General features: G+C 40.0%; 1 protein-coding gene across 3 annotated transcripts in view; it reads left to right on the top strand.

Annotated features, from left to right (window-relative positions):
* SLC9A9 (solute carrier family 9 member A9) overlaps nt 1–24,273 on the top strand; it is a 678,779-nt gene that overhangs the window by 540,268 nt on the left and 114,238 nt on the right. For 2 of the 3 annotated variants that reach the window (XM_053599745.1, XM_053599746.1), the window contains exon 14: nt 15,260–15,446. In XM_053599745.1, coding sequence (XP_053455720.1) covers nt 15,260–15,446 — 187 coding nt within the window. The remainder of the gene's footprint in view (nt 1–15,259; nt 15,447–24,273) is intronic. The other variant, XM_053599744.1, reaches the window with a different exon arrangement.

The raw sequence follows: 24,273 nt of genomic DNA, 5'->3' as shown, positions 1-24,273 counted from the left end.
TAGGGAATCTTTTCCCCACTGAATGTTTTTAATTGGCTTGTCAAAAATCAAATAGCGGTAAGTAGCTGGATTCATCTCTTGGTTCTCTATTCTATTCCAGATATCTACTTCTCTGTTTTTGTGCCAATACCATGCTGTTTTGATCACTATCGATTTGTAGTAAAGTCTGAGGTCTGGTAGTGTGATTCCTCCTGTTTTGTTTTTATTTCTGAGTAATGTCTTGGCTATTCGAGGTTTTTTCTGATTCCATATAAAACGAAATAATGTTTTTTCAAGATCTTGAAAATATGACAGTGGAGCTTTAATAGGGAGTGCGTTGAAATTATATATTGCTTTGGGTAGTATGGACATTTTGATAATGTTGATTCTTCCTAGCCATGAGCATGGTATGTTTTTCCATTTGTTAACATTTTCAGCTATATCTTTTCTTAGAGTTTCATAGTTCTCTTTATAGAGATCTTTCACGTGTTTTGTTAGGTAAATTCCCAAATATTTCATCTTCTTTGGCACTACTGTGAATGGGATAGAGTCCTTAACTGTTTTTTCAATTTGACTGTTGTTGGTGTATATAAAGGCTACCGATTTATGAATGTTGATTTTGTAACCTGAGACGCTGCTGTATTCCTTGATCACTTCTAGGAGTTTTGTAGTAGAGTCCCTTGTGTTTTCCAGATACACAATCATATCATCTGCGAAGAGCGAGAGTTTGATCTCTTCTGACCCTATATGGATACCCTTGATCGCCTTTTCTTCCCTAATTGCCGTGGCTAAAACTTCCATTACAATGTTGAAAAGCAATGGAGACAATGGGCAGCCTTGTCTGGTTCCTGATCTGAGTGGAAATGATTCCAATTTAACTCCATTCAATATGATATTGGCTGTGGGTTTGCTGTAGATAGCCTCTATCAGTTTAAGAAAAGTCCCTTCTAGACCAATTTTCTTGAGTGTTCTGATCATGAAGGGATGCTGGATATTATCAAAAGCTTTTTCTGCATCAATTGAGAGAATCATATGATCTTTGTTTTTTAATTTGTTTATGTGCTGAATTACATTTATAGATTTACGTATATTGAACCAGCCTTGAGACCCTGGGATAAAACCAACTTGGTCATGATGTATAATTTGTTTGATGTGTTGCTGGATTCTGTTTGTTAGGATCTTGTTGAATATTTTTGCATCTATATTCATTAGTGATATTGGTCTATAATTTTCTTTTCTTGTTGGGTCTTTTCCTGGTTTGGGAATCAGGGTGATATTTGCTTCATAGAACGTGTTGGGTAGTCTTCCTTCTTTTTCTACATTTTGGAACAGGTTGAGTAATATAGGTACTAATTCCTCTTTAAAGGTTTGGTAGAATTCTGACGTGAAACCATCTGGTCCCGGGCTTTTCTTTTTAGGGAGGTTTTGTATAGTTGATGCTATTTCTGAACTTGATATGGGTCTGTTCAACATTTCCACTTGATTCTGGTTAAGTCTTGGAAGGTGGCGTGCTTCCAAGTATCGGTCTATTTCCTTCAGATTTTCATATTTCTGAGAATAAAGTTTCTTGTAATATTCATTAAGGATTTTTTGGATTTCTGATGAGTCTGTGGTTATTTTGTCTTTGTTGTTTCTGATTGATGATATTAGAGATTTTACTCTTTTTTTCCTGATTAGGTTGGCCAGAGGTTTATCTATTTTATTGACCTTTTCAAAAAACCAGCTTTTTGATTTATTGATCTGTTGTATTATTCTTTTGTTTTCAATTTCATTTAATTCTGCTCTAATTTTGGTTATTTCTTTTCTTCTACTGGGTTTGGGGTTGGAATGTTCTTCCTTTTCCAGTTGCGTGAGATGTCCCATTAAGTTGTTAACTTCCTCTCTTTCCGTTCTCTTGAGGAAGGCTTGCAGTGCTATAAATTTCCCTCTTAGAACTGCCTTTGCAGTGTCCCAGAGGTTCTGATAGTTTGTGTCTTCATTGTCATTTTGTTCCAAAAAATTGGTGATTTCTTTCTTAATCTCATCTCTGACCCAGCTATCATTCAGCATAAGGTTATTTAACTTCCATGTTTTTGTATGGGTATGCAGATTCCTGTTGTTACTCAATTCAAGTTTTATTCCATGATGGTCCGAGAAGATGCATGGAATAATTTCTATTCCTTTAAATTTACTGAGGTTAGACTTGTGACCTAAAATGTGATCAATTTTGGAGTAAGTTCTGTGGGCTGATGAGAAGTATGTGTATTCAGTTTTGTTGGGATGAAATGTTCTGTAGATGTCTGCTAAATCTAAATATTGGATGGTTAGGTTTAAATCTAAGATTTCTTTGCTCAGCTTCTTTCTGGAGGATCGATCCAACACTGCCAAGGGAGTGTTGAAATCTCCAACGATTATGGAGCTGGAGGAAATCAAGTTACTCATGTCTGTCAGAGTTTCTCTTATAAATTGAGGTGCATTCTGGTTGGGTGCATAGATATTAATAATTGAGATCTCGTCATATTGAGTATTACCCTTAACAAATATGAAGTGACCATTCTTGTCCTTCCTTACTTTTGATGGTTTAAAGCCTACTGTATCTGCAAATAAAATTGCAACACCTGCTTTTTTCTGATTACCATTTGCCTGAAATATGGATGACCATCCTTTCACCCTGAGTCTGTATTTGTCTTTTAAGTTGAGATGTGACTCTTGTATGCAACAAATATCTGGCTTGAGTTTTTGTATCCAGTCAGCTAACCTATGCCTCTTTAGAGGACAGTTTAAGCCATTCACATTGATGGAGAGTATTGATAAGTCTGGTGGAATTTTGGGTGTCGAGTTTTTCAAAGGTCCAGTGGACATTTTTAATCCTTTCGCCAGTGTGGAAGTTGGAGTTTGATCCGAAGTTTCTGAGTGAGTTTACTTTTGTGGTATAGGATTGGGTTGGTCATTGTGGAGGATAGGTCTGAGAACATCCTGAAGAGCTGGTTTACTTATGGCAAATTTTTTCAACATATGAATGTCATTGAAGTATTTAATTTCTCCATCATAGATGAAACTCAGTTTAGCTGGATACAAGATCCTGGGTTGAAAGTTTTTTTGCTTTAGGAGATTAAAAGTTGATGACCAGCCTCTTCTTGCTTGAAAAGTTTCAGCAGAGAGATCTGCAGTTATTCTAATATTCTTACCTTTGTACGTTATGGTTTTCTTTCGCCGGGCTGCTTTGAGAATCTTCTCTTTCATGTTAACTTTAGTGAAGCTAATTATGATATGTCTGGGAGATGACTTATTGGGGTTGAATCGTGCTGGGGTTCTGAAGCTGTCTGCTATCTGAATTTCAGATTCTCTAGGCATGTCTGGAAAATTTTCTTTCATAATTTCATGTAGAAGGGCCTCTGTGCCCTTGGCAGCCACTTCATCAGTCTCCGAAATTCCTATAACCCTTATGTTGTTTTTTTTCGAATTATCTGAGAGCTCTCTGAGTGAGTGATCCGTTTTTGCTCTCCATTTCTCTTCCTCTTTGAGAGATTGGGAGCGTTCGAAGACTTTATCTTCAATGTCAGAAATCCTTTCTTCTGCTTGCTCCATTCTGTTACTGAGGGATTCTACTGTATTTTTCATATCTTTGAGTGCTGTAAGTTCTTGTTTCAGTGTGTCTAAGTCTTTGGTGGTTTTGTCTTTAAATTCGTTAAATTCTTGAGACAGTTTTTGAATTTCTCCTCGAATTCCTAATTCCATTTTATTAATCTTGTCTGCAAACCAAATTCTGAATTCGACTTCTGACATCTCAGCCAGTTGTTTATGAATGGGATCTTCAATCACATCTGCCGTATCTTTTCTTGGCGGGGTTGATCTATTCTGGTTATTCATGTTACCAGAGTTTTTCCGCTGATTCCGCCCCATGGTTTACTCCCTTTGGTTTTTCCCCTGGGGTTTTATCGAGGGCCCGTACAGTGTTGTGGCCTGAGAAACTGGGGCCCTGTCTGGTGTGGTGGAGCAAAGTGGTTCTGTCTTGTTTTCAGCTGGTTTCTGTTCGATCCTATTGCAACTTCTACTCTGGCTTGAAGTCTCAGCTGTGTGGAAAAATCAGCAATTAAGTCACCCCGCCTGCCCACCTCTGGCCCCAGTTGGAAAAGGAGAATCAAACCTTCCTACAATCGCACACCCAGGGCACCGCCTGAAAAGTCCTTAGTCTATTAGCCCAGTTCAAAAGGTCCGAATCAACTGTCTCAATCGGCACTTGTCTTGGGTGGAAGGGTTCAAGAGGTCTCTGGGAACTGGATCACAGGGGCCTGGTGACTCCTCTGACACAGCTCACCCCAGGGCAGCATGGAGTCAGGAGGAGCAACCCAGCAAACAGAGCAGTCTGGGAAGGTTGACGTCTCCTTCCCCACTTTGCCCCTCCGTCAGACCCAGTCACTGGTATCTCTGCAGACGGCTAACCCAGTTGCCTGCAGTGAACAGACACTCCAGGGGTTTGCACTTGCCTGAATCGCAAGGAAGTCTGCCAGGCCCCCGCAGACTGCCGCTATCTAGCAGGAGGAGATGAGGCCTGACATCTTTGAGTGTTTGATGCAGGTGATGGGAAGGAGGTGTTCACTCAGGCTTAGCCCCGTCCCTGATGGATGCTGCTAACAGAACAGAACAGAACAGACAACTTTGTGAGGTTCTGTCTCTGTTCCTGTCGTCGCCTGCAGGAGACGGGCTGTTTTGAGTTCAAACGTCTTTGCTGCTGGAGAATTGCGTCTGAACACCTCTCTGGGTCGGCCCTGCCCTGGAGGCTTCCGGGTTTGTGAGCCGTGTCACCGGTGGCCTCCTCTGGTTGCCCAGGGAGACAGGGGGTGTGGCCTCAGAATATCCAGAAGTGAGCGTTCTGCCGTTAAAGAAAAAACGGCTGTTGATCTACCTCCAGGGAACTGCTACTCTGGTGTGGGCACTCAGGCGACCCTTTTCTCCTCTGTCTCGCGCCCCAGAGTCAGCACTGAGCGGCCGCAGTTTGTGCTGGGTCCACACCCCTTAAGAGATCCCCCAAGAATCAGAACTCTTGGGGGATGGGCCCCCAGACCCCGATTGGGAGTGGGGCGGGGGGAAGCTAGAGTTTCATTCAGTTTCACGCAATACTACGGTCCGGGGAGGGCTCCTGCACTGCACCGCAGGGAAGTGCCGCCAAGGCTTGATTTCCCCTCAGCGGAGTGCCCTCTCCTCGCTCACGTGTCCCAGAGTCAGCGCTGACCTGACGCAGCTCAGGCACTGTGCACTCCCCTCGAGAAATCACCCAAGGATCCGAACTCCTGGGGGATAGGCCCTCAGACCCCGAGTGAGAGTAGGGGTTCTCAGCTCTCAGCGGGGAGGCCAGGGTCTTATTCAGTCTTGGGCCCCCTATGCCCGGGGAGGGTTGGTGCACTGCACCGCAGGGAAGTGCCGCGAGGCGTGACTCCCCCTCAGCCCGGTGCCCTCTGCTCACTCGGCGCGCCTCAGAGTCAATGCTGACCAGTCGCAACTCGGGGACTGTCCACTCCCCTTGAGAAATCACCCAAGGATCCGAAGTCCTGGGGGACAGGCCTCCAGACCTCAGTGGGCGGGAGGGGAGCGCCGGGGATTCAGGGTTGCCGGCAAAGGATTCCCAAAGTTTTATTCAGCCCTATGTCCGGCAGGAGAACGCCACGGCACCCCAGTAGGGGAGGTAGGTCCAGTTTTTAGAAGGTCTCTCCCGTGGAGTGTAGTGGGAGGGCCTTTAATTTCTGCCCGCTTGTTCAATTGTGGGGCTCTAGAGCCGGTCTCATGGGGGAGGGGGACTCCCGTCCGCTTGGTGGTGGATTTTGTACCTTTTGTTTGCGTCCTTGTGATCACAACTTGCCTCAGCGGTGTTGATGTGCGTTCTTCAGCCTTCTCTCTTGGTGAGGCTCAAGTCCACCAGGATACTTGCTAAATTCCTGTCCCTTAACTCTCCTTCTGGACGGGAGCCTTTGTTGAAAGCTGGCTTCAGTCCGCCATCTTGTCTCCCCCCCATCTTGTCTACTGATTTTATCAAACCTCCAACTATAATTAGGGACTTTCCTCTCATTGGTTCTTTCAGATATTCCTTCATGTATTTCAAAGCTTTTCACTGTATATGGAATTCTGGTTTGATAGTTGTCGTCTTTCAATGCTTTGAAAATTGTTTTTCATTGCTTTCTAGCCTCCATTTTTTCAGATGAAAAGTTAGTAGAATCTTTTTTAATTTCTTTAAACATAACATGCCCTGTCTTTCCTTAGTTCCTTTTAAGATTTTTGTCTTTGTCTCTGGTTTTTAGAAGTTTGACTCTTGCCTATTTTATTTTTCTTAGAATTTATTCTAATTTGGATTGACTGAGTTTCTTGGATCTCTAAGTTAGTATTTTTCATCAAATTTGGGAAATATTTAACTATTGCTTCTTCAAACATTTTTGTTCTCCATGTTTTCACGGCTCTCTTTCTAGCCCTCCAGCCTTATATGTGTTAGGATACCTTATATTTTTTTCTCTCATCACTTAGGAAGTATTTTATTCTATCTTACTTCTCTGCATTATACAAATTGGATAATTTTATTTATCTCTTTTCACATTCACTTACACTTCCTTCAGTGGTATTTAATCTTCCCTTAAGCCAATATAGCAATTTGTTTTTCAAATATTACACTTTTTGGTTACAGAATTTCCATTTTGTTTTTTTTTTTTTAATTTTATTGGGATTCATTGAGGGTACAATAAGCCAGGTTACACTGATTGCAATTGTTAGGTAAAGTCCCTCTTGCAATCATGTCTTGCCCCCATTCCATTTTGTTATTTTTATAGCGTACATTCTTCTTCTGAGAGCTTTGTTTGTGTACTCATTGCCTTCATCTTTTTCTTTAAATTCTCTATGATTTTTTATGGCTGTTTTGAAACCTTTGCTTATTAATTTCAATATCCAAGTCATTTCAAGGTCTGTTTCTATAGGTTACTTTTTCTTTTGGCCGTAGCTCAAGCTTTCCTGTTTTCTTCCATGTCTAGCAATCAGTATGCTGAGCATTATTAGTATAACACTGAATGGAGTCTAAACCATCCTCTAAAGCAGTGGTTCTTAACCTTCCTAATGCCACGACATTTTTGCAGCATTAGGAAGGTTGAGAACCACTGCTCTAAAGGGAGTTGGATTTTATTCAGTCAGGTAGTTAATATCTTGCAAGTCCTGGTTTTATTCTTGGTTTGATATACTTTCATTTTGTCTGTACTTTTAGGGCATGGTTGTTATTCTAGAACATCCTCCTTGCTGGTAAACCATGCCATTTCTGAGGTCTCAAACAAATATTTAACTTTCGACTTTGGCAGGGACATACTACACTGTTTTCTAGCTCTGTGTCATCTTCATCTCTCCATTTATTTCTCAGCTTCACAACAGCTGCTCTTTGAACCTCAAGGTTTTTTGAACTTCACTCTGTGCATGCACAAATCAGTTCTCATCCAAGGGTCTGAGGAAACATGTACATAGATTTCCAAGTGTCTTCTCTGCCTAGTTCCTTCCTCTTTGGTACGCTGCCTTAAATATTTCAGCACTTCAGTAATATTCAAACTTCCTCTTTGGTACACTGCATTAAAAATTTCAAACACTCAAATTTCCATCTTTAACTCACTGAGACTACTGTTCTCTGCCTGCATTCTTCCTGCTTGCATTTCAATTAGAAAAGACCTTCAGGTCTTAAAGTCAAGGAGAACAGAGGGCTCACTCATTTTTTCCCTTGTTTCAAGGATTATAGTAGCTTGCTGCCTATTATCCAAGGCCTGAATCTTATCATGTGTTATTTGAGTTACTATAACACAGCCAGCCATTACATAATTTGAAAGTGATTTTAAAGTAGTTCTATAGGGGGATGTATTATTTTATTTTGTATTGTTTTTGTTTTAGACATACCTATTTTTTTTTTTTTGAGACAGAGTCTATGTTGCCCTCAGTAGAGTGCTGTGGCATCACAGCTCACAGTAACCTCAAACTCTTGGGTTTAAGCAATTCTCTTGCCTCAGCCTCCCAAGTAGCTGGGGCTACAGGAACCTGCCACAACACCTGGCTATTTTTTGTTGTTATCATTGTTGTTTAGCAGGCCCAGGCTGGGTTCGAACCCACCAGCCCCCGTGTATGTGGCCAGCATCCTAACCACTGAGCTACAGCTGCCAGGCTGACATATCTAAAATATACAATGGAATAAAAGGTCTGAATGTGAGAGTATGTACCATGATGGCTGTTAACTAAAAGATAGCATGAGCCAGTATCTTCTTTGTTCCAACCTGCATTCTCCATTAGGGTGTCTGCATATAAAAGAGTCATCATACTAACTTATGATATATAAATCAGGCATTAATTAAGAATACTGTGAGACAGGTACAGTGAGATGATGAGAGCTTCCTCCTGTCTATAAACTGGTACATCCTTTTTAATCTTTGAACTTAATCTTTAATCTGTAACATGCACATATTAGACCCAGAATAATTTTTTACATACTTTTAAGAGGGAATATATGTCTTTTATATCACTAACTTTACTTTTGTGAAAACACTTTATAAACTATAAAAGGCTTTGTAAATGTGGGCCTCATCAATTTATTGCCTTTTCTCAATTCCCGTTTCAATGCCTTTCACACCTAGGATTTATGATTCTACTACATAGTTGTAGTAATTTTCTATTGCTGTATAAAAAATTATGCCAAAATCTAGTGGTTTAAGATAACAAGCATTTATTATCTCAAAGTTTTTATGAATCAGGAATTTGAAAGCAACTTATCTGAGTGTTCTGACTCCTGGTCTCTCATAGGGTTATAGTCAAGATGTTAACTAAAGTTACCATTATCTGAAAACTTGCCTGGCCTAGGGGATTAACTTTCATGCTGGCAGGAGGCTTCAGTACTTTTGTGACTATTTAGACTCAGGCAGACTCAGCTCCTAACATGGATCTCTCCACAGAGCTGCTTGAGTATACTTACAACATGGCAGCTGACTTACCTCAGAGCAAGTGGTCCAAGAGAGACCACAACCAGGAAGCTACAATCATTTTTATGGATATGACACCCCATCACTTCTATTCATTTGAAATGAGTCACTAAGTATAGCTCACATCCAATAGGGAGGGACGTCAGTCTCTACCTTTTTTTTTTAACTTTCCAAGAGATTTTTTTTTTTTTAGTTTTTAAATGATACATAGTAAATGTACATATTCATGGGGTACAGAGTGATAATTTGATACATGTACATAATGACCAAATATAGTTAGCATATCCATTACCTCAAACATTTGTTATTTTTTGTGTTGGGAACAAATAAAATTCTTCCTCCTGGCTATTTAAAAATATACTATGAATTATTGTTAACTATAGTCCCCCTGCAGTGTTGTAGGACACTAGAACTTATTCCTATCCAGCTGAAATTTTATAACCATTAACCAATCTCTTCCTAATAGCTTCTGGACACTACCCTTCCCAGCCTCTAGTGGCCACAATTCTACCCTCCACTTCTATGTAGGCTCCACCTTTTAAAGGAAGAAGTGTTAAAGGATTTATAGAAATACATTTTAAAACTATCACAACATCATATTACATTTTCCTGAACCAAACAATTTATTTTCCCCTAAATTAACTTGGATCTAGCATATAGACAAGTTATCTGGACTGGGTCCTTTCTTTGTAGCTAAAATATGAGTTAGCCCTGCTGGTGGTACATCTATGATGTCTCTTTGTCATCTTAACAGTTTCATCCATCATTTACTAGTTGTTTCTTTCAGCTTTTTCTTCCCTAGGCATGTATTTTCTGACTGTGCCTTCTTGGGAACATTTATGAGTGTATGTGGGCATTGGAAAGGTGAGACTATTCATATAAAGTGGCTTCTGTATAGAGGCCAAGCATTAATGATTTATCTTTTAAAATGTGTATTTTGAAACATAGCCTATTTGCATCCCTCTTCAGAATCCAGAAATCTTTGTCTTTAGAGACACAGAGTCTGTTCCTCTCCTTGGCAATTAGAAAATCGAGGTAAGAAATTTGGAATTATTACATGAATACACTCCAAATTGGATATGGTGGAGCAAAAGTACTGCTAACAAATTCCATCCACATTTTACTACCAAGAAAAGAGTTTGACACAGAGACCCCATAAAGATATCTATAGGTTTGTTATAATGATTTTTTGTCTTTGTTATCACTCAGTGCAGCTTCTGCTGACATTAATATTGAATCTGAAATCTTGAGAAATTAAAAAGGAACATCCTCTCTCTCTCTCTCTCTCGCTTAATCCATTGAATCCCCCTGCAAGGATGAGCAACCCCATATGATTATCCCAAAGCAAAGTTCATCCAGTTCACTTAGCAAAGTCCGTGTATTTTAATAATGACAGAGGACTGTATTTACATTTGCTTAGTTCTTTTTCATTAAAGTAAATACAACAACAACAAAATCCCTTCTTGCTTCAGTGTCTATTTTTTGTGGATTTCTCACCAGAGCTTTTTCATTTTTGTTTTCTCTCAGGGGTTCAAATAAGCCCAAAACAAATAAATACTATTATAATTTTCCTGTTGCTGCCTCTCTGGGAGTATTAGGGAATCATTTGCAAGAAAACTACCTACTTCCCACTGTTCTCAGTCACTTCCCAACTTCTGGTCTATTCTCTTATTTAAGGAGAAAAAAATAAAAACATCAAATATCCCAGTCATTTTAAAATTGTCCCCCAAATAGAAGTTACTTAAACAGCCAGAAAACCCATCAAGTATTCTGCTTCTTAGAACAATACTGAGCGAACAAAGTTGAGATTCAGCACAGTTGAATTGCCAGATCCCATTTGCAGCTGTGAAACATGAGAATCGGGGTTGGTAAATGTATTGTTATTACAACAGAGAGAAAGTACAAACTCAAATCTTGGTCTTCAGTTTCTGGCTCCTATGTTTGTTCCAACATGCACACCACTTACCCTCTGGAATAGAAACTAGAAAGAGAAATTATATTGCTAGTGATAATGAAAAACACCACCAAGTTCCAGATTCTACTTCTGATGACTGTCCTCACCCATTGTCCTTGAGGTGTGAGCTGATCTGTACTACAGAATAATCTAGATGGATCGATGCCACCTGCTGTCCTCTGCCCATCTGGACCCTCCCAGGGGCCGGCTCTTTGTGCTGCCTCATCAGATACCTTCCCTGTTCCAGGGTGACTGCAAAGGCCAGCCTTCCCTGAGCACATTTATCTTCAACCCACCCCCCCCACCCCCCGTGCACAAGCAGAGCGCACACTAGACTAACTCATTTATTTCTACTCATTTATTGATGGCCTTTCATAACCAAGTTATTAAGTCATCAATAACTTCAGAGAAATCAACGAATGGATCCAGAACTGGCCCAACGATGTTAAGACACATTCTGAAAATTTTATCTAGGATCAGCAGAGAAACCAATGCCGGGTCATCAGTGGTATTTTCCCACCTGTGAAAATGTATGTCACAAATTTTTTTTTCTTCTTACTTAAATCCAGTTTATTTCTCTACAAAGTAGCATAATAAATAACATCACCAGTCACTCAAATAAAAGAAAAAAATTTAAACAAAGATTACATGCTAATAGTTTTTTTTCCAAAATGCTACCTAATGTGTCTGGCTTCCATCAGCTGACAAAAAATACCCCTGCAAGTTTTGCCAAAAATAGAGTATAGATTTTGGGGAGAGTGCTCATATCATGAGTTCCAGTATATTCCCCTCGGGAAATAAAATAAGATTAAAAAGCGAGGGAAAGGAGAAAGAAAGGCAGGGAGGATTGCTAAGACTTGGGAAACCCTTGAAGCCAGTGTTTGGGAGTCTAAAGATACTCTTAAGACTCAAGCTCAGTTTCTGGAAGGACAGCTTCAAAGCCTTTCACCCAGCTGAGGGGAGCCGCACATTTCCATTTCGTTTCAGGGTATATGTGGCTGCTCTGTCACAGCCTCCATCAGCATCCCATTATCCTGACCTCACTTCTCTGTTCACTCTCTTGCCTTACCACTCCCAATTTACACCCTGGTGCCCCACCGAGATGGAAAGACTCTTGGCTACTGAGGGTCCACAGTGTGCTTGGAATCCTCTCTTTGCCCCAGTTCCCTCAGTTTCCTCATCTGTGAAACCTACTTCAGTTATAAGAATCTAAAGAATTAATGTATAAAAAGCACTTAGAATAGAATCTGACACACGGTAAGTGTTGAAGAAACTTAGTTGTTACTGTTGTTGTCATTAACAAAAACATAGTATCTTTCGTATGATTAGGACCTTAGAAGAAGAGCCAGTTTAATTTTCTCAATTCATTTTACAAACAAGGAAACTGAAGCCCCATGAGATCAGGTAACCTATTCCAAAATGTCTGGGCTTTCATTAAAGGCTTAGTGAGATACTTGCAGGAAAAAAAAAATCCTGTTTGAAGTCCACCAGTTCTAGACTCAAATTCCAGTTCTGTTACCTGCTAGTTGTGTGACTTTGAGCTCATTTCTTTCTTCTCTGGGCCTCTCTGTATATCCTCATGTGCATAATAGGTATAACACAATCTACCTACCTTGATGGATTGTTGCAAGAATTGAAAAATAATGACTAGAAAAATTAATGACTGGATAATGTGACTAGCCTGCTATCTAGGAGTTAATGAGCATTCAATAGCTGGGGACAGTTGTTACTGCAAACGTCATTCAGATGGGCTGCTGCAAATTGTGTGCCAGAATCCTGGGCCCCTGACTGCCAGCAGAGCTCACTACAAATACTGCCCGTGCTTACTTAAAAAACAAAGAAGGCCAGGCACAATGGCTCACGCCTGTAATCCTAGTGCTCTGGGAGGCTGAGGCAGGTAGATTGCTTGAACTCAGACCAGCCTGAGCAAGAGCAAGACCCTGTCTCTACTAAAAAATAGAAAAGCTAGCTGGGCGTGGTGGCAGGTACCAGTAGTCTCAGCTACTCAGAAGGCTGAGACAAGAGGATTATTTGAGACCAAGAGTTTGAGGTTGCTGTGAGCTATGATGCCATGACACTCTGCCCAGGGCAACAGAGTGAAACTCTGTCTCAAATATATTTGTGTGTGTGTGTGTGTGTGTGTATCTATGAATTTGCTGAAACTTTCTATCAATTTTCTTCAATGGCTATCTAGTTAGCTATCAGCCATCAAAAATTACCTATGTCTATTGACAGATAAAAAGCTGTAAGTCTTTATTGTTTTTGATAAAAGGAAAATAGCGGGGAAAAGTCCCCACCATTAGCTCAGAGCTTTTTCTAACTAGTTCGGTTCAACATGAGCAGTTTTGCTTTGCCAGTACTGTTGGGGGGCAGTGTCTCATAAACAACATGCAAATGTTACGAAATAATAAAGAAAATGCTATGGACCATAGTATTGCAAATCTAACACCTTTAGCTGGCGTAGAAATGATTAGAGAAAGGTGCAGGGAAGGATGGAAATTGAACCAAACACCTTGGTTTCCTTTCCTGAGGAAATATAAGTAAATTCTGACTGCAGATAACAAGGCATGGTATTCCAGCCTATAAGAAAATCGAGACCCGTGGAACTCTAAGGTCCGTGAAAAGATAATCAGTGTCCCATGGTGGAAATTGGGAATGGGGAATAGATTCCATGGCCAAGTAACATTGACAAACACTTCTTCCTCAAAGATTTACAATGCTCATTTTTTGATTAAAGACTCTGGGAACATTTAAGAAACCTACTTAGTAATGTTAAACCTGTCCTTTCCTGAGCGGTTGGCACAAAGTTTCCATCCACATCACCTGAACAGTTGCATACTAGAGATACTTTAGAAAACTGTACAGGTTTGAAAATCAGAGATCTTCAGACAACTGATGAGAAGAGCAATAAGAACTTTGCATTCGAATTTCATTGTCTCTGATTCAACCATCTTAAACAAAAGATAAATAGCTTACTAAAAAGGAACCACATTTTACTATCTTGTATTCCTATTTCATTTGTGAAGAATAGAACAGCAGCATCTTCTAGTACATTTATGTTTCAAAGGGCAGAAGACAGTCTTTTGTGACCAGCAGTTTATCATTTACCAATAAAAGAACTCTCTGGGGCAGGGTGAAAATATAAATAAAATGAAAGCAAATCAACTTGGTTCATTTAAGGGTTGGGTTAGGAGCAGCCAGTGGACAAGGGTGTCTGCTATCCATTATCATATCCTCAGAAGAATATCTATCAAAGTCATGATATAATTTGGGGATGGAAACTGTGGTCCCAGATGAAGTAATAAAGTCCACATTAAGATATAAATGTTTTTAATAATGTAGATGATTACAAAGGATTGGAATTCTCTTCTCTTAATGTGCAAAATGGAATACACAGAAGAAAAAAAAACCCACCAATGAATATCCTTCTTACCACTCTGCAAATTTTATTATCTGTCTTTAAAATACACAAAAATTTTTCACCTTGGCCAGGTGCAGTGGCTCACACCTTTGATCCCAGCACTCTGGGAGGCAGAGGCAGGTAGATCACCTGAGCTCAGAACAGCAGCCAGAGCAAAGCAAGACACCATCTATACCAAAAATAGAAAACTAGCTTGTCATTGTGCTGGGCACTTGTAGTCCCAGTTACTCAGGAAGCTAACACAGGAGGATCACTTGAGTCCAAGATTTTGAGATTGCTGTGAGCTATGATGCCATGACACTCTAGCCAGGGCAACTGAGTGAGACTCTATCTCTTAAAAAAAAAAAACATTCACCACCTTTTCTTTTTTTCTCTCTCTCTCCCTTTGTTGTCCTTCTGGAAAAAAAAAAATGAGACAAGCTCATTCAGTTATTAAAGTCTTTCCATCAGGAATATCTATTTCAAAACTCTTCATAATCTAAGCAGAAAGACATCAAAAATCAACCATAGCTCTTGGTAGAAATCTGTCAAAAAGAAAATGAATAAAAATTATTGTAACAATTATTAGACTGTTATCTCCTTGGCCTTGACCTTTCAGTAATCCATAAACAAATATCATCCAAATTTGTCAGAAATAAACCGCAAAATTCCCCCAACGGCAATCTTACAGAAATATCATTTTTATTGATATCAAAAAGTGGCTTTTCTTAGCTGTTTAATAAAATTGGGATTATTAAGAAAAGTAAATGTTGAATTATGCCAGAAGATTCTCATCCACCGTGCAAGATCTATGAGCTAATTTGCTTGGCAACTGCTTCACTATTTAGATGAAAATGTTTGTGCTTAGAAAGGTTTTTTAAAGGGTAGTTAATTTGGTTTGACATGTATTTTTATATTAAAATGTGTTTGACTATTTATCCAATGCCATTTTCTATTATCTTTCTCCAGGGAGCAAATAACTCGGATAAAGGCCCAAGAAAAGCAGACAGTGCTCGGCTCTTCAGAATGTGGTATAGCTTTGACCATAAGTATCCTTTAATAAGGACGACCTCACAGATCCTGCTGCAGGCAGAGAGTTACTTTAAGCGCTTAATCATGGAAGTGTGCCCTCCCACTCTTCAAGAAATTCAGAAAGGTAAAGTGAATTTACAGACAAACTTACAAAAAGGAATAATTTCATAAAGTGAAAATCTGGGTAGTCCATACTAAAGTGAAATCTCTGAGTCAAATGGATTTGGTATTTCATGGCAATCCAGTATTTTCTAATGCCTAATGATAAAATCATACAGTCCTGAAGAATTGATTTATTTTACTGTTCTTCCTTTTGTAAAGCACTTCCGGTTAGGTTGGCCAAACATACCTGCTTGACTAAGGATGTTGTTTAAAAAGTCTCAGCAGCCTTTGGCCAGGGTGACCCAGGCAAAGTTCCCCAGCCCTTCTTCCAAAAACCCATTTGTATGCTTCTTTTCAGGCTGTGAAAAAAGGAAGGGTTGGGGGCAAAGGACAAGAATGAACAGACGGAGGAGAATGTTCATCAGAGTTCATGATAAAATAGCACTTTGCTCTGTTTTCCAGGCAGATTTGAGTAAGAGTTTTCTGGTGAAGGGCAAGCTTAAAATTCTAGCAATCACCGTGAACAATACCTCAGAGATGCCTTGTCAAGTGACTTGTAGGGTCGAGAAGTCAGGCCTGAAGTGCTTTGCCATTGTGAGTTCCAGCAAGCCGCCCATGTCTAATCCCAAGCAAAAGCCCCGAGAAAGAAAGGAAAGAACTGCGGTGTAAATTGAATGTGTAGGGTCTTTGTAGCTCGTTTTCCACAATCGCAAATCCCTCTCCTTTCAGTGAGAAAATGTCAGTCTCTGGGTGAGTTTAAGCACCTAGGCAATGATTAAAGCCATAACAGATCAGAGGGAGAGAAAAAAGAATTAAATGTTTTAAAAGAAGTTTAAAAAAAAATAGGCGAAGAAAAAGAAATAAAAATGGAAATGGGAGGAGGCAGGAAAAAGACAGGAAATTCACAGTAGGAGGGAAAGGAAGGCAAAGGAGAGGAATGACTGTGAAAAGCAGAAGATAGAAATTAAGGAAGAGAGAAGTGAAGGGAGGCAAACTGAAGATGGCAGAGATAAGCAGAAGTAACCCATGACAGTTAGAAAGGAATTCTGCAGACACAGAGCATTCTAAGAATTATCAAATAGTGATGTGGAAGGTAGAGGTTTCTGGAGGTCACAGTTTAATTTTCCACAGCTCTGTTATGTATGGCCAGATACCCCACCTTGCTCAATCTTTGGCAAAGATAAAAGCCAAAGGCACCATCCTAAAGGCAGTCCATCCTGGCCATTAACTATCTCTCTGGTTATCTCATTAACTGAAGCCTTCCTGGTCTCTCTGTCTAAAGCAATGTTTTTCAACCTTTTTTATCACACTTGAACCTGTAGTTAAACTTCCATGGCACACTTAAATTATGTTGATTAAAAAAAATAAAAAACAAACAGTGGAAAAAAAGACTATACTTACTGTGCTTTGAACTTCTTTTGGAAATAATTTAATTAGTGATATTTAAAACTTTTCTTGGCCACTGGTTAAAAATCACTGCTCTAAGGGAAGCTAGTTCTTACCAGGATATTACTAGTTTATGGTCCTGGTCGATAACTCCTGTGGAAACATAATTTGCCCCTGCTGTTGCATATTAAGTACCCGATAAGCACTTTGTACAAGGTTATAAAATTTTGACTAAAAGGTGCATATGATGAGATAAACAGCAGAAAAAGGGGGTAAATCAGAGATGAGATAAAAGATATTTTTATTCAACTTCTGACAGTGCTGTGAGAAAGTTTTACAATGAAGAGAAGGAATAAAGTGGAAAAAAGTAGCCTGGAGGCAAGAAAACCAAAGTTAGAGCCCATTCAGATTTTTAGCTCAGAGCAGTGAGTGACACTAAATTCAGATGATGTCATAGTTTTTGTCTCACTTTTTGCCAGGGTATATTTCCATTTGATTATGGACAGACTAGCAAAAATAAAAGCAGATTTACACTCTCAGTCACATCCCTTCTCATGGTAATTTGTCATCCTATGTACTCATTCTAGAAATTGTCATGGTGCCGTAACCACACAAATGTATGTCCACTTAGACAACAAAGATTTTATATCTTAGTTGTGCTCTGAGTTTACGCCTAGAGATTATTAGCCAGCCAACAAGTTTCAACTCTGTAACCTCTTACTACATCTGTAGTTTTAGAGGCAGATTATCCACTTGGCATTCGTGTTCATTCTATTGTTCACCTAAAACCTAGGTGAGATGTATGCCCCGGGAACTTCAAGAGTTAGGCCATGCCCGCCACCACCAGTGCAGAAATGAACAGCCCACCTGGAGTCAGGTTACCTGACTTGGACCAAGAAGATACTGTCATGAAGCTAAAAGAAATTGATTATGCAGTTTTTAGCTGTTCAAGTTTCATTTCAGTAAAATAGCTTCATGCAAACAAGGTATCATAAAGATTTAGTGACAAAAGAAAAATACTAAATAAGCCTTCAGACACACTTGTATCAGCATTCTCCTGAGAAACAGGAACAGATCAAGAAGAAGTGCTAGATAGATAGGTAGATAGATAGATAGATTGATTGATTTTAAGGAATTGGCTGATAAAGTTATGGGGGCTGGCAAGTCCAAACTTTGTAGCATAGGCTTTCCCTCTGGGAACTCAGCTAATGCTAATTTAGGCAGGATTCCACCTTCCTAAGGAAGCCTCAGCTTTGCTCTTAAGGTTATGCAACTGATTGGATGAGACCCACCACCATTATTGAGGATAATCTTTATTTAAAGTCAAGTGATGGCAGATGTTAGTCACATCTGCAAAATACCTTCAACAGTAACCACTAAATTGGAGCTAAATTGAACAACTGAGTAGTCTATCCAAGCTGACACATGTAACTGACCATTTTAGCACCAAATTGACGTTCAATTTATGTCCAATAATCAGACCCAAGGATAGAAAACCCATCTTAATTTACTATTATCAGTAAAACAAGCCACCGTCACTCACATAGTGTTTTGTTTTGTTTCACTTTTTACTTTTGCATGTTTTAAAATATATGCATACAATCCCATAAAAATTTCCCCAAAACTACAAAACAAAAAGCATAACAATTAACATTTGGTGAGGCTGATCAGTGGCCAAGCACAGCATCGGGTGTCTACAATCCATTATTTCATGTCCCCTCCCAGCTCTGTAGGAGGTGGGAAGAAATGGAATAATGATTGTGGAGCCTCTGCCACGACAACCCGGGATGCCCTATTGGAGAGCACTGTCGGACATCCACAGTGCCAAAATTAATGATTAATTAAGGTTTCAGTATGATTCAGTGTGTGCAGCAATTCTGAATTATCTGATCCAAAGAAGAAACTGAGAAGAAATGAGAAAGGAAACCAATGTTACTTAGCACCGATGTTTTGCCACCAGCCACTTTATTTCATTGAATCCTTATAATCACTTTTTGTTTTATTTAATTCTTACAGCCATCCTCTTTGAGGTGGAGAAAACAAACTCACAGATAACATAAATAATGTTCTTAAGGTTCCACAGCTAGTAAGTGTCAATTCTGTAACCTAAGCCTAGATCTGTCTCACTCCAAAGTCCAAAAGAATACCATGAGCTTTATTGTAAACAATTCCATGTCTGTGGTGTCTCTCACTCCACCTGTACTACATACAACCCTGTATAGCTGTGTGCTCGTAAAGTGACTGTCAAGTAATGAATAGTTGTGACTTCTTACGTTGTGTAGTGTAGGACTCACATCTCAAACATCTCTTGGCAATACATTTGGTGATAACAAGTTTAAGAGTCCTTGTTGGTGTCACCCAGAGAGCACCCCCCTGAAGTAGTCCCCAAGTTTCTGAATAAGATCCTCAACATCAGAAAGTTAAATACACCAAAGACTCAAGAATGGTTGAGGCTTATAAAAGATAGACTCACTCTAGCCAAGCTCAAAGGAGGCAGAGGTATAAACCAGATAAGAAATTCCTAAATCACGATATCCCCATGGATTCCTAAATCACGGTATCCAGCCAAGAGAAGGCTCAAGTCACAATGTGGTTGCCAGTATCCCTGCCCTCCTTCTCTTGCTCCCTGCCTCACCTACTCTAACCTCCCAGGCCATCCTCAGACCCACCAAACACTTCTGCTTCCAGGCTCCTTCCTCAGACAGGCCCGTGCCTCGTCCCTTACCTGGCTCATTCAGCTGGTCACTGAGACCTTTATAGCTCCACGTCTAAATTAGCAGGCCCAGCAGGAGTGCTCCCTCCTTCCTTCCCTGCTTTATTTTTTTCACCATAATACTTTCCAGATGCATTTTGTGTTAATTGTCTCCAACCAGGATATGTGCTCCCTGAAAACAGAGACTGGTTCTGTTTTGGTTCATTAGCACATCCTCAAGGCATAGAACAGTGCCTGGAAGACAGTGGACACTCCATAAATATTTGTTGAACGAATGAGTGAATTGATCAAGCAAGCAAGCAGCATGTTCTATCCAGGGCACCTTCATTTCAGACACTGATATAGCAGGAAAATCCAATTAATTATCTGAAGGTTTCTAAGCGAGTCTGAAAGTTGAGCGGAGCGGAGTGAATAATCTCAGTGTTTCATCCAGGATACCCTGTGTGGACACCCGCTGCCCCCCACCCCCATCCCCAGCCTGAGTGTCTCACTCCCTAGACAGGGACGGCCTCTCCCAGCATACTTGGATCCCTGTCACTTTAGCTGCCCCCTTCCTACAATAGGGCCATTCTTCCTTTGGTTGTATTAGAATGACCAACCTGGTACATTCAAGCCTGGCTCCAGCTTAGACGCCATTCTCTGTATGGGTGACTTTGGATATGTATATCTTATCTCCCCAATCATGTGTTGATTTTATTAGTAACAAACTCAGAATGTTAAAGCCACCTATCATCCTCACTAGCAGTCTTTCATAATGAGGAAGTTAGAAGCAGAAATTGATGTCCCTTATTCTGATCTTAAGGGACATCAGATAAAATTATTTGCTTAGAGTCACAGTGTTACCGCTGGCCTGGGAATCGTATGCTGCCTCATTCGTAGGTGACTAATGATCGTGCTGGACTGTTTCCTTCATAGAGCCTCTCCATTCTGTCATTTATCATCCCTCTTCTTGAGCATGTGTGTATATTAGTCCTACAAATGGGAATGATAGAGGATAAGAATGGCCTTTTCAAAATAAAAAGGGCAGCCTACAATCATTTTTAGCACTTCCTGTATGCCAACATCAATTGAAAATAAGGACTTATGATGTGCTTGCCAACATTTTACATAAGTATAAAGCAAGCGCAATGATGACAATAGATTGGCAAGTTGACACAGTAACAGAATTACACAAAGCCACGTGGCTGGAGACTTCCTTCCCCTCCCTGGTCTGGAATGAAGAGGGTACCGAGCTATCACCGACAGAATGAAAGGCCCAGGGCAGGGTGTGTGGCTGCTGCAACTATTGCATTTTCCGTTTTAAAGACCCTGGCAAAGAAAGTGGCAGATACCAGACTCCCTCCTGTACTGACGTGTGACAGCTTGGAACTTCACTCCAGAAAACATAAACACAAGTGTCAAGGGACTCAAAAGGATGCTCAGAACCAAGTATTTCCCAGATTTAAATGTAATGGCAGTTTAGTCTTAACCAAAAAAAAAAAAAAAAACAGAAAAGGAAAAAAAATCCCCCTCCTGAAACTTGACAGAATTCATTATATCCCACATAGTCACGCTTATTTTAAATCATAGGTATGAATATTATGATCAGCACTTTCCATTTTAAATGATGATCCTTGCACTGCAGCTTTCCCTAGTCTGACTAGCTGAAGCAGCCATGAATTATTTATTAGGGTAGTGCTGTGGCCTTGTGAATGACTTGAGTTTATTTTGCAAAAAACTCTCAGAGGAACAAAAAAATGCTAGTTCTCTTATCCCAGTTTTATAAATGAGGCCACTGAATCCAAAGGAGGAAGACACATCCAAGTCCAAGGTGACTGATATGCTTGGAGCCGGCACTCAGCATCAGCGGAAGAGCAGGTTGTGTCCACCTGAGTCAACTTAGGGGTGGGCCATCCCCAAGTTCTGGTGGTATTAACGAGTGTGTGATGCTATCTATTGTTTTGAGTATGCCTAGCGTATAATTGATTGTTTTAACGTGATAGCTTCTTTTGTTGTTCATCAAAAGCTTCACCAGTCTCTGGGTGAGGCATATTTTGTTTTCAGTAGTAGCAGTAAAGGTAGCAGAGGATGTGAGCAGTCGGTGGCTCCCTGGATACTTACTGAGCGCCTACTATGCACTTGGCAACATACAGTATTAGATTCTGAGGGCCCAGCAGCAAGCCAGGTAGGGCTGGTTGACCCTCATTAAGTCTCGCTTTTTACCTCGTTGAAATAAGTGATGGCCCCAAAGCCCTTTGAAATCACAGGTGATCTCTAGCATAGGAAAGACAGACAGCAGCATCACCAGCATTTCATGAGGGGACAGACTCTTCAGGGGAACCACAAATTAAAATTATTTGTAACTTTCACTTGCCAAATGTAACCAGATAACTCCACAAGTGGTTCCAGAAAGCATCCAAATTACGAAATATTTGGACCAAACATAAGCAATCCGTTTTCTAAAGGCTCTCTCTAAATATATCCCTGATGGCATCCCTGCAAGAGCATGTGCGTGGCATCCCAACTACTTCCCCCGGGAAGCTGGCTGCAGAAAGGTGCTCAGTCTGCACAGGGCAGCCACCCACTGAATTCACTGGGTATTGAGCTTGGCTCTTGGTCATCCTTGTCCCTATAGGTACTGCTGTGGACGTACTCACAGAAAGCCCTTGCGTTAGCACAAAGTATTGTGAAATTAAAATTTCCTGAAAGAAAACACTAGCTTCCCAAAGTCCTACTGTCACACGCCTTTTTTGGTTAAGAAGTGATGCAAGGGAATTTTAACAGTATCTGGAAAGATGGGCTGTCTTTTGTTCAGGTCACAACTTGGGTCTTCCGCAATTTTCTTCTTCCATGCATGAGAAAGATGCATGCTATCCTCTGTTTGGGCTGAATTTATCAGAAAAGTTGACTAGTTATTAAAAAGCTTCCTACTGATGGCAACGTACATGTATTCATGGGCCTGTTAGAACCAAAACATTTAAAAACAGTTAATCATGCAGTCTTCTCAAGACCCTATGTCCTAAATACATTACAATATTCCAGAGTTGGTATAAAACTCTTCTGGAAACCTGACAAGTGACTACAGATATGACTTTGTGACTTGTTACCTAAACACAATGGCTCCCCCACTGTGATTGTACTAAAATGTTGTGGGTCAGGAGATGATGACTGAGCCTTGTGCGGTGATTCCAGGATTCTGCGTCAGCTTTGGCATCCTTACTTTGTTTTGCCCTTTCCATGGTAAAAGTTTGAATAATATTCCTATTAAATACCAATACTTTCTGATGTCCTCTTCACATTAAACAAAATATGAAAATCTACATTTACACAAAGAAGAAACCAGAAGGTAACTCCTGCCCTTGCAGAATGGATTCACAGCTGGGCACAGTGGCTCACTCATGTAATCCCACCTTTCTGGGAGGCCAAGGAGGGTGGATTGCTTGAGCTCAGAGACCAGTCTGAGCAAGACCAGACCCCGTCTCTACTAAAAATAGAAAACTTAGCCAGGCATAGTTGCAAGCACCTGTTGTCCCAGCTATTTGAGATGCTGAGGCAAGAGGATCACTTGAGCCCAAGGGTCTGAGGTTGCTGTGAGTTATGATTGTGCTGACACCACAGCACTCTACCCATGGCAACAGGTGAAACTCTCTCTCTCAAAAAAAAAAAAAAAATGGAAAAGGATTCACAACACAAATTCCTTTAAGTCAAATTCAAAAATCTATTGAGTATTTTCTCAGTGCAAAGCACTCTGTAAGACTTTCCTCATTCAACCATTTATCACAGATTAATCAAGAATCTACCGTGTGCCAGGCACCATCCTAGGCACTAGGAATGCAGCTATAAACAAATTCGCAAAAAGCTTACATTCCAATATAAGTGTGTTTATCAATTTCTGATTTACAGATGTCTCAGACACTCCACTATTGGTTTCTGTCGACTAGAAGGAAGTCTGACTTAGTGGTCAGGAGTTACTGATTTGTTATTATAGGTCATCCACTTCCTAGTTATGTAATTTTAGGAAAGTTAACCTCTCTGTGCCTCAGTCTCTCATATGAAAAATGGGGATAACAGAAGTCCCTACCTCATAGGCTTGTTTGTAAATAAATTAACATAAAGCACTTGGCACAGTGTTCCCTAATATTAGTGTTGTCATTATTATCATTACTACCTATTGAAAGACACATCTCTTAAAGAGAGGTTCCATGTAATGTGTTTAATATCACCATTGATTATGACCAAAATTTCTATTTTATATCCTTGTAATAATTTTTAGTTGCCACAGCTGTATTTTAATACCATAGCAAAGTCTTCAGTCTCCATAAATGGAAGATTTTACTTGGGCTATAAATCAGAAATGATTCTTCTTATTTGATATTGAGTAGCCGACAGTTAAGCTGTTCTTCTGTGTCCTCTGTTCTGCACATACAATTGTTTCATTTATAATTTTTCTAACTTATAGTCCATCATCCCACAGTTATTTTTCTGGAAATTACACTACAGATAGCAATTTTGACTTGATAGAGAAGTGCAGCAATTTTTCTGTTCCACAATGGAAGCAATACAAGCCAGTGATGATAATTATTCCTCTGTACCTTCCTGTGATAAAGGAAATCTTTCAATTGCACCTTTCGGATGAAGCGATGGCGTTTTGTCATTAGCACTGCAATGTTATATTAACGATTTCTAGGTCAGTATTGAATCATTTTATTAGGAAAAAAAGGGGAAAAGAAAAATAGCAAGACTTATAATGACATATATATTATCTTTAACA

The sequence above is a fragment of the Nycticebus coucang genome, chromosome 8 (assembly GCF_027406575.1).
Source record: "Nycticebus coucang isolate mNycCou1 chromosome 8, mNycCou1.pri, whole genome shotgun sequence".
In the NCBI taxonomy this organism is placed as follows: domain Eukaryota; kingdom Metazoa; phylum Chordata; class Mammalia; order Primates; family Lorisidae; genus Nycticebus; species Nycticebus coucang.
This window is presented reverse-complemented; position numbering and strand designations above follow the sequence as displayed.